Here is a 13324-nt window from a genome sequence, read left to right on the forward strand (position 1 = left end):
ACAAGACACAGTCCTTGCCCACTCCATATAATGTAGCACCTGGCCCACCTCGATCTTCTCAAACAGAGCACACTGTTTATCTCTTTTTTTAAAAAATATTTATTTATTTATTTTGGCTGCGCCTGGTCTTAGTTGTGGCACGCAGGATCTTCATTGTGGCATGCGGGATCTTCCACTTGCGGCATGCGTGATTCTTAGTTGCGGCATGCAGACTTCTTAGTTGTGGTATGCATGTGGGATCTAGTTCCCCGACCAGGGATCGAACCTCGGCCCCCTGCATTGGGAGCACAGAGTTTTACCTACTGGACCACCAGGGAAGTCCCCATATCTCTGACTTTTTTATTGTTGTCTTCCCAACCAGAATGTAAGTGCCATGAGGACAGGAACTTCAACTGTTGTTTTCACCAATATGAACTCAATGACTCAGAGTATAAACCTGGCACAACCCTCTAAAATAGGCCCTTGATAAATACTTGTTGAAGAAATAAATGGACACAGAGACCAGGGATAGACAGACACACAGAGAAAAAGAGCCATGCTCAGAGGTGATGCAAACATTCAGAGATGCCCCAAAATATCAAGCACACACAGACACACACAGGACAGTGTCCTTCAAGCAGGCTGCTTCCCTTTGGTCATTCAGTTTGGTCATCAGGCCTGGGGCTGGGGTGACTCCTGTCCTGGGACCGACCCAGTTGGTGCCCAAGGCCATGACCTATTCTGGTTCCACACTCCCTGCGCGGGGCACCAAGTTGGCATTATGTTTGAAGAGCCCTCTTTGGAACTCTATTTTACTCCTTTAGTTGTCCTTTGATAAACAGAAATTTTAATATAGTCGAATGTCAATTTTCCAAAAAATGTTTGTGGTGGTTTGAGAAGGGCAGGGCTGAATAACCCTGAAGAAACCCACGCCCGGCCCACGGGGCCTCTCACTGCGGCTCGACCCCTCTGGGTCCTCGAGCCTGTAAGGCAGGGCGGACTAACCTCGTGCCCGGGTATCACCCTTTCCCCACCCCAATCTCCGTCAGGCCCCGCCTCTAGACCCGCCCCTCAGAGGTCGCGCCCTCTTCTGGCCCCGCCCCTCACCGGCTCTCACGGGCGCAGGGGAACTAGATGTGTCTTCCTCTTGCCCAGATATTGGTAGTTAATATTCTGCCACCGGTGCTTCCACCTGGAGGGAGGGAAAACTGGGCCTACAGGACGGCGGCAAAGCTCCCCGCCCCCTCTGAGTCTACGCCCGCTTCGCCTTGTCCCTTCCGTGGTCAGCCGCTTCAGGCCCCACCCTTCCCACTCAGTTCCTCCCACTCCTCCTGCTCCTAGGTACAGTCAAGCCCAGCCTGTCCAACCCCTGTCCGACCCTCGCGTCTGGGGATCCGCCCCTTCCCACAGACCCCTCCCCTGCCGTAGGCACCGCCCCTCCCTCCCAGGGCTTCCGCCCCGCCCCCGCGCGCTCACATGAGGCGCGGGCGCGCGCCGTAGCAGCTGGGCCTACGCGCTGAGGGTAAGTCCGCCAGCCCGGTGGTACCCGGCAGCAGCAGTAGGTTCCGCGCCGGCCAGCGCCAGGCGGCGCCCGGCGGGCGGCGGCGCTGCGGGCTCAGCCAGTAGTCGCCCAGGCTGCGGTGGGCGGCGGGCGCAGGCATGGCCGGGCCCCGGCAGCCCCAGAAACACAACTCCTGGTCAAGGCGGTGCGGGGGCGTGGCCCGGGGGCGCCTGCGGGGTAGACGGGCAGCGGTCACCCCAGGAGGCACGAGAGGCGGGGAGTAGGCGGCCGTCTTGTGTCAGACGCGGCGGCGCGAGGGTCGGGGTCACTCCTGGCCCATGTGGAGGGGCGGGGAGGGGGATTAGAGGCCCCCCTCGGGGCCTTCCCAAGGATCTGGACTCCTCCCCCCCAGCTGCCAGACCGGGGCCCTTCATCGCGCCGACACCCTCTCCCGGGCCCCCTCACCGGGACAGAAGAAAATTCGCCGCGAAGTGGGCAGTCTCGGTGAATAGCATAGTGCCCAGTCCTCCTGGCCCGGCTTCGGCCTCTTTAATACCTGCTGGGACGTGGAGGGGGAGGCCTGAAAGCCCATAGTCCCCCCGGGCCCCGCTGTTTTTAGCAGGAGGCGGCAGCTGGCAGAGCGGGGTGGGGCAGCGCCAGCCCCTCTGGCGGGGTCTAGTCCGTGGTCTGTCTTCAGCTGCTTCAGTGGGAGGGGGTTGGTCACCAGTGCTGGAGGATCCCCTGAGACCCTCCTCCCCCAGGATCAGGGACAGAAAGGCAAGGACAGGCAGAGGCAACAAGAGGGGGCCCAGGATAGGAAGGTCAGCTGCCGTTTGGATAAACCCTTCCTTATTTCACCCAGGGGCCTCCAGCTTCTGCTTACACACCCCTGATGGTGTGTTCAGGAAGAAACCACACCTCAGAAGGCCTCACTGCTCCCGGGCTTAAGAGCCTCCCAACTCTGCCCTCATGGCCCTTACAAGAGCCTTTCCCTTGCTCTGGGGCACTCTTAGATATCAGAGGCAGAAGGCTTCTCAGCCACCTCTAGTTCAGGAGTTCTTATCTGGAAGCCAGGACTGAGTTTGTGGGAGCTTCAGGAGGCCTGAAACTGTTTGCAAAGTTCAAACACACATATATTTCTGGAAGGAATCTAGAAAGGGTCCCTGACACCTCCCCCAGCCCCACCCCCCCACCCTCCCACCAAAAAAAAAAAAAAATTAAAAGCCTACATTTTTTGCAGAAAGGAAAACAGGTTCAGAGAGGGGCAGAGAAAACCCAGTAGTAGGACCCAGGCTTCCTACTACTCTGCCCATCCTTACAAAGGGTGAGACAACCTCTCTGTGCCCTTGCCCTGCTCAGAGCATGGGGTTCCGGGCTCAGAGCCCAGGCTGGGCCCTGCTCCCCCACCCTCTGGGGATCCTGAGGAGCACGCTGGCCCCGCTCCCTTTCCCACACTGCCTGTTTGGGCTATTTCCCCCCAGTGACTCACACTGGCTGCTGGGGACAGTGGGCAGCTGTTCTGAGCCCCAGAGCCCTGTATGGCCCTGACTTGCCCCCTCCCAATTGTGTGGCTATATTTGGGGATTCCACCTCCTCTTTTCCCTCCTTGGGGAATTTCCCTCCTCTCATTCCTTTCTCCTATACCTGTCTCCAAGTTCTCCCTCCCTGATGGCTCCTTCCCAGCAGCAAACAAACAGCCTCTAGTCTTTCCTATGTTTGAAAAAGAAGAAAGCCCTCCTTCGACCCCAGGTCCTTCTCCAGCTCCCCTTCACAGCCAACATTCTTGAAAGAGTTGTGTACACACGTTGTTTCCACTTCCTCACCCAACCCCTGCAGTCTGGCTTCCTCCCCCACCATTCCACAGGGGCAGCTCGTCAAGGTCACCACTAACTTCCCTGTTGCTAAATCCAAGGGATGCTCATGAGTCTTTATCTGATTTGACCCCTTAGCAGTGGCTGACTTTGACACAAACACTCCCTCCTATTTGAAACACTTTTGTGCCCTTGTTTTTCTGGACACTGTGGACTCTTGATTTCTTTGCTATTTATTTGCAACCATGTGGTTGCCGCCACATGGCAAATTTCTCATCCTTCACTCACTGCCTAATCATGGGTGTTCTTGGGTTCCCATGCCTTTGGTGTCTGCCTGTGTCAGAGACTCACTTCTCTCTTTCAGCCCAAGCCTCTCTTCCCTGCCCAACACCTATCTCCTGGCCCCGTCCGCCTGGATGTTTCACCTCACAGCAAACATGCCCCACACCGGCCCTTCCTCCCATGTTCCCCAGCTTGGCCGTTTTCTCGGTTGCCTGAACTGGAAATCTGGGCTTGGTTCGAGACTCTTCCCTGTCCCTCCCTTTTCATATTCAAGCAGTTACGAAATCCTGTCCTCTCCAGGATATGTCTGAAATCCAACTGCTTCTCTCCATCTCCACCGCTACCACCTGGTCCAAGGCCCCATCGCCGTTCACCTGGGAGGCTGCCGCAGCCTCCTGAATGATCTCCCTGCTGCTACTCTCAATCTCTTATGTGGTCTATTCTCACAGAGCAGCCAGGATTGTCTTTCCAAAACATGAATGTGTCCCTCTTCACTGTGTCTTCACCACCACGTTCACTCGTGGCACAGACCAGTCCCAGGGCCAGGGATATTTCCCACCGCCATGTCCTTGTCTGGGTAACTGCTTCTCATCTCAGTTCCAGTGTCGCTTCCTTAGGGAAGCCATCCCAGATCCCGCAGCTGGCTCTGCTGTTCCTTCTCCTCACAGTGCTCAGCCTCTCTGTAGACCGATCAAGCAGTCATTCACTAGCCAGTCTAATCTGTAAACATTCTACCAACTCCTGAACGCTTCCATTCTAGGCCCCGGGATGTTAGGATGAATATGACACAGCCCCTGCCCTCCGTGAGTCCATAGTGTAATGGGGTAAACAGGCACTCAACAGGGATCAAGGAAGAGATGAGTACACAGTGGGACAAGCAGGTGCTATGGGAGGGGAAGGACAGGTGGTCAGAGGAGGCTTCTCTGAGGAGTGACAATTGGTGGAGATCTGAGAGGTAAGGGGGATGGGAGGAGGCTATTCCAGGCAGAAGGAACAATGTGCTGAAAGGTGGGAAGAAGGTTTTGTGAAGAACTCAGGGGTGTCCACATGGCTGGACGAGTGATGTAAAGAAGCCATTGATGAGATTTAAATAGGAGAATTACATGGCTGGGTTGTGGTCTTTATAGAATAATTCTGGGCTAGAGGAATCAAGCAGGGAAGGAAGCACAAGACCAGTTAGGGGGCTGCTGGAGTAATCAAGATGAGTAGCGATGGGGGTCTGGTTCAGGGCAGTGCGGTGGAATTGGAGCAGAATAGACTGTGGGCACCAGGACTGGGAATTGGAGAAGAGAGAGGGAGTGAGAATGATTCCAGTATCCTTACCCCAAGGGCAGGTGGGGAGAGGCCAGTGGGAGCTGGGACACCCATATTCCTGTGGGGTCCAACCCACTGATCTACCTGGTGTTAGGTTGCCTGATGTCTTCCCACGGCCCTCATCCCTGCTTTTTCCTAGAGGAGCAGATGGAGTCCCGAGTGTTAGATGCCTGCTAAGGAGGCCTAGCAGGAGGCCGGCGGGGGGGAGGAAGGGGAATTTGGGTCAGGGTCCAGATGTGATGGGGTTGCAGGGAAAGTGGCATTGGGGTTTCCTCAGGGTCTGGAAGCTCCACTGTCTCTGGCTTCACCCTGAGACCCCCCCCCCAGTTCTGAATGCTCAAACTCAGGGCCCAGTCCTTAGGGGTTCTGGGGGCCTTTTAGGGGCTTCGAGTCTATATCTGAGAAGCCACAATGCCCTGACAAGTCCCCAGGACTCTAGAGAGTCGCTAGCATCAGTGTGCACTTCCCACGAGCTGGCCCACTGCCTATTACCTGCATAATCCCCTGCAATCCTCACATTAACCCTCGGAGGCATGTAGCTTACTATCCCTGTTGTACGTACTAGACTTCCAGGGTTAAGGGACTTGCTCAAATTCAAACAGCTAAAACGATGCAGAAAGAGGATTTGAACCAAGGTTTGACTGACATCAGAGTCTGTGCTTTTAACTCCTGTGCTATATTAAGCTTGTCGACCCCTTGGTTGATTGGCTCAGTAAAGGGAGGAGGCTTTGTGGGGGATTTGCTTGTGGTTGGGGTGGCTGCCCCCTTCTCATATCAAGCGATGGGAAAGGGTAGCGCTGACGTCAATTGTTGCCATGGAGATATAGCAACCCTTTCCCTGCCATTTCCATGGTAACCTGGGGGGGGTCCATCTGTACTTCGCCCCCTCCTTCTAAAAGAGGGTCCCTTAGGGAGGGGCTGTCTAATAAGGTGTCTGAGAGAGAAGTCAGGGAAGGCAGTGATTCAAGTATCCTCCTTTCCCTGGGCCCCTCCTCATTCCTCAAACTGAGAATGAGGCTGGGATGTGGGGGTCCTGCCTGGGGGTCTGGGGAAAGCTTTACCCTCTAGGGTGAGGGAGGCAGTTCTGCCTTTCCCACCTGGGGATTCCCCTGGAAATGACCCGCGCCCCCTCCCCACCAAGTTCCTCAGCACCTGAGCAGGACTGTGAGGAACTTGGCAGAGGGAGGCGAGAGAGATTCCCCAACCCTCTCCAAGGCTGGGCATCACCCAGCCCCTGGGGACATGGCTGGCTGGCTCTCTGCTGCCCCTTGAAGCCAAAGGTAGGAGCAGCAGCAGCCTCTCTTGCTCAGTGCTAGAGGTGCACGACATTCTTGCCTGGTGCTCTATGTGCATGACTTTACTGAAAGCTTCCACCAGGTTTCATTAGCCCCATTTTACAGATTTGGAAATAGAGACTCAGAGAGGCTAAGTATGTAGCCCAAGTTTGCACAGCTAGTAAATGGCAATCAGGACTCAAATCTAGGACTAGAGTTTAGGCCAGTGACTTTTCCAGGGGGAAAAAAGCAACAGAGAACATGATGGAAAAGGAGAAGAAAAATAGAGTGAAGTGGCCCAGGTTGGAGCCTGTCATTCTCCCTGTCACCTACAGAACAAAGTTCAAACACAAGGCCTCCCTGATTCAGCTTCTCTTCTGTTAACTCATCCCTGGATCCCTTGAATTCTGAGCTCTGCAAGGGCAAGGGATCTGTCAGATAAAGGCCTGGGTTCTCTGCACCTCGTGTGGCCCAGGTAGGTGTTGGTGAAAGTTGATTGAACTGAGTTCCTTGAAATTGTCTTCCACTTTCCTGCCTCAAGGCCTTTGTCCACAGTGTTCCACCTGGAATGCCCTTTCCCCTTGCTCATGGCCATTCTAGAGCTATGTAGCCCCAGGGTCTGGCCCACTGGCAAGGTGTTTGTCTGTATTCTTTGCATCCCTCACTAAACAAACATAGCGGTAAATCTTTTTTGTTTGTTTGTTTTTCATTTTCCTTTTTTGGCCACGCCACACAGCATGCAGGATCTAAGTTCCCTGACCAGGGACTGAACCCGTGCCACAGCTGTGAAAGCTCGGAATCCTAACCACTAGGCCACTAGTAAATCTTTTTAAATTTTATTTTATTTTAAAAAATTAAAAAAAAATTTTGGCTGCATTGGCTCTTCGTTGCTGCGTGCTGGCTTTCTCTAGTTGTGGCGAGCGGGGTGCGCAGGCTTCTCATTGCAGTGGCTTCTCTTGTTGTGGAGCACGGGCTCTAGGTATGCGGGCTTCAATAGTTGCGGCACGCAGGCCCTAGAGTGCACGGGCTTCAGTAGTTATGGCGTGTGGGCTCAGTAGTTGTGGCGCACAGGCTTAGTTGCTCCGTGGCATGTGGGACCTTCCCACATCAGGGATTGAACCCGTGTCCCCTGCATTGGCAGGCAGATTCTTAACCACTGTGCCACCAAGGAAGTCCCAGTAAATCTTTCTTTAAAGGAAAGGAGTGTCGAGAAGATTGGAGAAAGGAAGTGAGGGAGATAAGAGAGAAAGGAAGAATGGGAAGGATTCAGCATTTGTGGGCTGGCAAGGTCCATAGAGATCACTGGTGCTTTCTTTTTTTTTTTTTAAACTAGTGAGGAAATGGGCCCAGAGGGAAGGGATTTGCCTCCCAGCAGGTCATTGCTAGGCCATGTGAGTTCCATGAGGGTCAAGGCCCATGTTTGTCAAGTTCATCGTTGAATCCCCAGTGTCCTGCACAGGCCTGGCTGGTAGACTTGTATTGAATGAAACAGGGGCAAAGCCTGAAGGAGAACCCAGTCACACAGAACTCCTGGTCACACTTTCTAAGGCTCCTCATTGCCTTCAAATTGAGTTGTTACACTGGCCCCTGCCACTCTCTATCCCTTTTTTTCGGGCTTCTTTTCCTCCCAGGGGTACTTGATCTTTATATAAGCTGTCTCTGCTCCTGGAATGTTTTTTCTCCATCATTACCCATTATTTTCTGGTGATGCTGTCAATCACCTGGCTGTGCTTGCATCTCAAGTATAGGCTTACTTGTGGTTCAGCCTAGTCAATTGTAGTCTCCCATCTCCCTGACAGTGGTAATTGGCCCAAGGAATGTGCATGTGATTTAAAAGGGCCAATCACTGGCCTTCCCAGGGATAGGTATACCGAGACTGGGAGAAAGCAGGTCTCCCTTCCTGGGATTTAAAATTTTTTTTTTATTTAGGCTGTGCCGGATCTTAGTTGCAGCATGCGGGGTCTTTAGTTGTGGCATGCGGGATCTTTTAGTTGCAGCATGTGGACTCTTTAGTTGCGGTATGTGGTCTTCTTAGTTGTGGCATGTGGACTCTTAGTTGTGGCATGCATGCGGGATCTATTTCCCTGACCAGGGATCGAACCTGGGCCCCCTGCATTGGGAGTACAGAGCCCTAACCACTGGCCCGCAAGGGAATTCCCCCTTCCTGGGATTTCTAAGCTGATGCAGCCATGTTGCCATGTTCCCTGCCCAGAGGAGATAATCAGGAATGAGAGGAACAAAGCAACAGTCCTGGTGGGGTTGAATCCTTGATTCCAGCCCAATGGATGCCCTGGTTCCTATAGTTCTTCCTTTAATCACTAACATATCCTTCCCAGCAACTTGAAACAATCAATTCCTTTTTTGCTTAAGCTAACATCAGTTGCTTGCAATGGAGAGACCTTATCCATACAGAGGCCGTTTTTTTTCTCTCTAAAATTACAAGGGCCTCCTAAGGAGGGTGAGTACTGTTTACTGGCAGGGAGGCCCTTTTTCTGCAGAGCAGCAGAATGGGTTGTTAAACGGAGTAGGACCTGCATGGAGTTTGGTGGGGATTGAAACAGCTGGATTATTTCACTTGATAGAAGAACAGAGAGTCCCGGCGGCAGGGCAGAGTTTGGGGGTGGTCTCCAGTAGGTAAGGGTGAAGGGGGAGAGGAGGGAGGGAGAGAGAAGCCAGCACTATGGCCTGAAGCCAGGGATTATTCTGGTGAAGGGGAAGGAAAGGCATGGAGGGGCTTTTAAGAGCCAGGATGTTAAAGGACCAGGGCACTGAATGGTCAAGTCTAAAGTCCAAGTAGATCCTTTTTGACAAACATCCTCTCTTCTTTCAATAAGCCTCCTACATCTGGGACTGCCTGGGAGGGAAGTTGTGGAAGTCGAAAAGGGTGGCCCTTTCTGGTGACCATGGGATCTGAAGTGCTCTGGGAGGCTTAGACTTCTACTCCATGTGGATTAGAGGAGGGGTGTTGAGTCAATCGTACTTAAATCTCAGGGGACAGGAGACTGACCCTGACCTTTGGGTTACATACATTTTTTTCCAGTATTAAAATAATACAGGTTCATTAAAGCAAAATTGGAAAGTGGGAAATACTCATTCAGCTTCCAGGCAGCCTTCCTGTCATGGGCCCCTCCTATGCATGGATTTTGGGGCCTCAAGTCTGAGGACGCTGAGGAGTGCACTAGCATCACCTGTCATCTGGGGGACCCCAGGCACGTTGCTTAAGGCTCAGTTCCCTCACCTGTAAAAAGGAATAAGAAATCGAAGTTTTTCAAACGACTTCTTCCCCAGTCTTCTGGCCCCACCAGTCCTAGGAGAAACCAAAGCTCAAGATAGACGGGGCAGCCCCTAGCCCCTTCAACAAAGCCAGGGGTGCCCAGGGTCACAAAACAGCAGGTAGCAAAACCAAACTCCATCTTGGGAGAATTAAATGGGCCTGGTGTGGGTGGCCATTCTCGTTAAGTTCTCTGTCCACCCCCTCCAGTCCCAAGCTTCCCTGGGCCCCCAGAGTCCAGCACAGTAATGCTAATTTTACTGGAGAACCAAGGAGAGTGTTGGGGAGATGGATGAGGGCAGAGCCTGAGCAGAAAGGCGGCCCTGAAAGGGATCATGACCAGCAAGAAATGGGGGAAGGGCTTGGTGTCCAGGGAGAAGAAAGCGGAGTCGGAAGGGCAGGCCCCTGGGGCTGGGTCCAAGTGAGGAGGCAGCAGAAGGGAAGATGCCTTTGTGCCTTTGGATGAGGCGGAGCAGCGTGCGGGCCCGATCCGACGTGATAAACAAACACTGGCCGGAGTGGAAAGAACAGTTTATGCTGTGCTTTATTAAAATGTGCATCGTTCTTTTATTTTAAAATGTGCATCATTGTCTCCTGCTCGGCGCGCGCGATCTCAGCGTGGTGGCCTGCGGCGGGCCTCGTACACGCCCGGCTCCCGCGGAGCTGCCGTGCGCAGGCGCACTCAGGTGGCGCGGACCTGGGGGCTCCCGCCCAAGGCCAGGTAGACGTCGATGGGCACGTGCAGCAGCGTCAGGCAGTGGCAGCCGGGGCAGCGTCGAAGCGGCCTGGGGAAAGCGGGCCGCGACAGGGGGCGCTGAGGCGGGGCAGGCTCATCCTGTACGGGACGCATCGGGGAGTGCACTTGGGGTCCCTGAGGTTCGGGCGTGGATGTGGGACCTTACGTGGGGCGGGGGTGGGGCGATCGGGGGACGGAAGGTGGGCCGGGGTGGGGCGGCGGGGAGGAGCGCTGGCCTCACCTGACCGGGTTGTGCTCCGTAGCTACCCGCTCCGGGCTGTCCTGGGTCTCGCGGGGGAAGGCAAGGCCAGGGGAGTCTCCGGCCTCAATGGGGAATCTCCGACCCTGCGGGGGCTCCTGGGCACTCATGTCCGAGGCGCTCTGCGCGGGGAGTGGCGGTCAGGCAGCTCGCGGGCCGCCGGGCACCCCCTCCCCGCGCCCGCTCCGTGGGCCGTCGCTTACCTGTCGGGGGCCGAGACCGGTCCCAGGCAGGAAGTAGCTGCCCGAGCCCTGGCCGCGAGAGGACGCTCCGGTCCAGGCGGAGCCGGGCAGGTGTCTGCAGCGCGCCCGGGGCCCGGGCGTCGAGGGGGAGGGCTGCATTGTGACCCGGGCCTTGGCGCGCTGACCTTATAGAACCCGTTCCTCCCGCCGGGGAACCCCACGCCGCGCCAGCACTTAGCGCGGCGCGAGCCGGTACTTGGAGGGCTCTTGCCATGGGTCGCGCAGACCCCCAGCTGCCCGTTGAGGGAGCAGGAGGCTGTGTCCACGGAAAGGAGCCTGGCTTCCCGGGCCGCGCGCAGACGTCCGGAGCGCCCCCCACAGGCGGGGCTGCGACTCACTACCTGGCGCGGGGGCTGAGCGCAGCGGTGACTTAACCCGTTCTGGATTTGGTGGTGGTGGTGAGGGCAGGCAGGGGGCATTGCCAATTTTGGCCAAGGGTCACACAACACCTACATCACAATTGGGCCAGAGTTTTAAAATGTCTGACCCCCCTCCCTCTCCACCACCCGCGGCTTGTGTGTCCAGACGGAGAATGTTCTAGCGCTGGGGGAGGCTACGGATGAAAAGGAGCAGGCCAAGGGCAATGGTGGAGTAGAGCTGCCTCGCAGAGGCAGCATGAGCTGAGAGGGTGATAGGAAGGAAGGAGGTGCTAGACAGCATGGAGGGCTTTCTGCTCTCCAATGGGTACCAGCTGGGCAAGACCATTGGGGAAGGGACCTACTCAAAAGTCAAAGAAGCAGTTTCCAAAAAACACCAAAGAAAAGTGGCGATTAAAATTATAGACAAGATGGGAGGGCCAGAAGGTGAGCTGGGGCCCCTTTGGAGGAAGCGAGGGCTGGCTGAGGTGGGTGGGTGCGTGCTTCCTCCAGTCAGAAGGATCATTCCCTCCTCCCCTTTAGTCTGGAACCAAGGAAAGCAAGAGAGACTGTGGCTCTGGGGTAGGTCAGTGGGGAACAGAGGGATGCTGGGAGTCCAGGAAAATCACACCCTCTAAAATCCAAGATTAAAGTGGCAGGAGGTGAAGGATCCTCAGAAGCAGAGCCGGAGCCCACAAGGCCTTTCCTATTCCAGGAGGGGAACAGAGACTGGCGAGGCCATGGCCAGGGCTAGCAGAGGGCAGGAGCTGGAGCCAACGAAGGCAGAGATGGGGAAAAGACAGGGCTCATGGAAAGAACTGTGGGTTAGGAGGCAGACGTGAGAGGAGTGGGCTCACCACGCTGTGGGCAAATCAGGCCTCGTAACTGAGATTCAATAGCCTTGTCTAAAAGTCCCTAATAGTCTAAAAGCCTAAAAGCACTTTGATATCCGTGGTCTCACAGGCTGCTCACAACAGTCCCTGAGGCTGACAGGGAGTAGTTCCTTTCAGTAATATATTAACTACAAAAACAAGAGAGGTGAACATTCTTTGCAGTGTCCAAGCAGACAGACATTAAAGACTATGAAAGGGAACCAAGGCACAAGACCCAGACATGGTGGGGAGATAGGCAGACAGAAGTTGGAAGGCAGCAGACAGGAGGGAGGAGTTAGGCCCTTCTGGACTTGATGCTCCATCTCTTTTCGCTTGTTTCCGTAGAGTTTATCCAGAGATTCCTGCCTCGGGAGCTCCAGATTGTCCATACCCTGGACCACAAGAACATCATCCGAGTGTATGAGACGCTGGAGTCTGCAGACGGGAAAATCTACCTGGTGATGGAGCTGGCTGAAGGAGGGGATGTCTTTGACTGTGTGCTGAATGGGGGGCCACTGCCCGAGAGCCGGGCCAAGGCCCTCTTCCATCAGATGGTCGAGGCCATCCGCTACTGCCATGGCTGTGGTGTGGCTCACCGGGACCTCAAGTGCGAGAATGCTTTGTTGCAGGGCTTCAACCTGAAGCTGACAGACTTTGGCTTCGCCAAGGTGTTGCCCAAATCATGCCGGGAGCTGAGCCAGACCTTCTGCGGCAGCACAGCCTATGCCGCCCCAGAGGTACTTCAGGGTATTCCCCACGATAGCAAGAAGGGTGACGTCTGGAGCATGGGCGTGGTCCTGTACGTCATGCTCTGTGCCAGCCTACCTTTTGATGACACAGACATCCCCAAGATGCTGTGGCAGCAGCAGAAGAGGGTGTCCTTCCCCACTCATCTGGGCATCTCGGCTGAATGCCAGGACTTGCTCAAGCGGCTCCTGGAACCAGACATGATCCTCCGGCCTTCAATCGAAGAAGTCAGTTGGCATCCATGGCTAGCAAGCACTTGATAAAAGCAATGGCAAGTCCTCCCCAGTAAAGTAGGGGGAGAAAGCAAACCCAAAAACCCACTTCTAAAATGGTGATATATATTTTACACTTTGTTTACTTATCCTAAAACTTACCTACACCCTCTCCAGCCTTACTTCTCTTTCCCTTTAAAGATCTTCATGGAACCAGAGGGCCTCATTCAGACTTCCCTTTTATTACAGCTGACAAGTGATCTTCATACAGGTGTTTAACTAAAGTTAATTAAAAACAGACCCCAGAATCATACACATACAGGCGGAGGAGAGGAGAAAAATGACCAAGAGCAACTGGAACCACTGTTGTTGCAACTTCCTTTCCAAATAAAAGCAGAAGCGTTGGGAATGCAGTAACGGCCTCTTGACTCCTTGTCTTGGTGAGAGGCCTGTTGGGGGCCCTGTCCC

The 13324-nt window shown here is 54.7% G+C and overlaps 3 protein-coding genes across 4 annotated transcripts; 1 reads left to right on the plus strand and 2 right to left on the minus strand.

The window, feature by feature from the left end:
• Positions 1–119: 119 nt before the first annotated feature.
• Positions 120–3142, minus strand: LOC307191428 (uncharacterized protein). Its single transcript, XM_079931519.1, has 5 exons — positions 3125–3142; positions 1946–2036; positions 1456–1710; positions 1087–1171; positions 120–274 (listed from the first exon to the last, which is right to left on the minus strand). The coding sequence occupies exons 2-4, from the start codon at positions 1993–1995 to the stop codon at positions 1093–1095; spliced, it is 384 nt and encodes a 127-aa protein (XP_079787645.1). The 5' UTR covers positions 1996–2036; positions 3125–3142; the 3' UTR covers positions 120–274; positions 1087–1092.
• Positions 3143–9992: 6850 nt separating this feature from the next.
• On the minus strand, positions 9993–10908 carry FAM229A (family with sequence similarity 229 member A). The gene is given in 5 exon segments (XM_079931621.1): positions 9993–10217; positions 10410–10542; positions 10545–10549; positions 10631–10746; positions 10748–10908. Coding segments are annotated over 5 exon segments (378 nt in total). The 5' UTR covers positions 10769–10908; the 3' UTR covers positions 9993–10114.
• A 393-nt stretch (positions 10909–11301) lies between these two features.
• TSSK3 (testis specific serine kinase 3) lies at positions 11302–13294 on the plus strand. 2 transcript variants are annotated; one of them, XM_079931357.1, is made up of 2 exons: positions 11302–11472; positions 12243–13029. In XM_079931357.1, the coding sequence occupies exons 1-2, from the start codon at positions 11328–11330 to the stop codon at positions 12902–12904; spliced, it is 807 nt and encodes a 268-aa protein (XP_079787483.1). In that variant the 5' UTR covers positions 11302–11327; the 3' UTR covers positions 12905–13029. The 2 variants fall into 2 exon arrangements, 1 of the variants encoding a protein (XP_079787483.1); XR_013829714.1 differs by lacking the exon at positions 11302–11472 and adding an exon at positions 13254–13294 and having other exon boundaries at positions 11660–13129.
• Positions 13295–13324: the final 30 nt, after the last annotated feature.

This window comes from Stenella coeruleoalba (assembly GCF_951394435.1).
Source record: "Stenella coeruleoalba genome assembly, chromosome: 1".
Taxonomy (NCBI): Eukaryota; Metazoa; Chordata; class Mammalia; order Artiodactyla; family Delphinidae; genus Stenella; species Stenella coeruleoalba.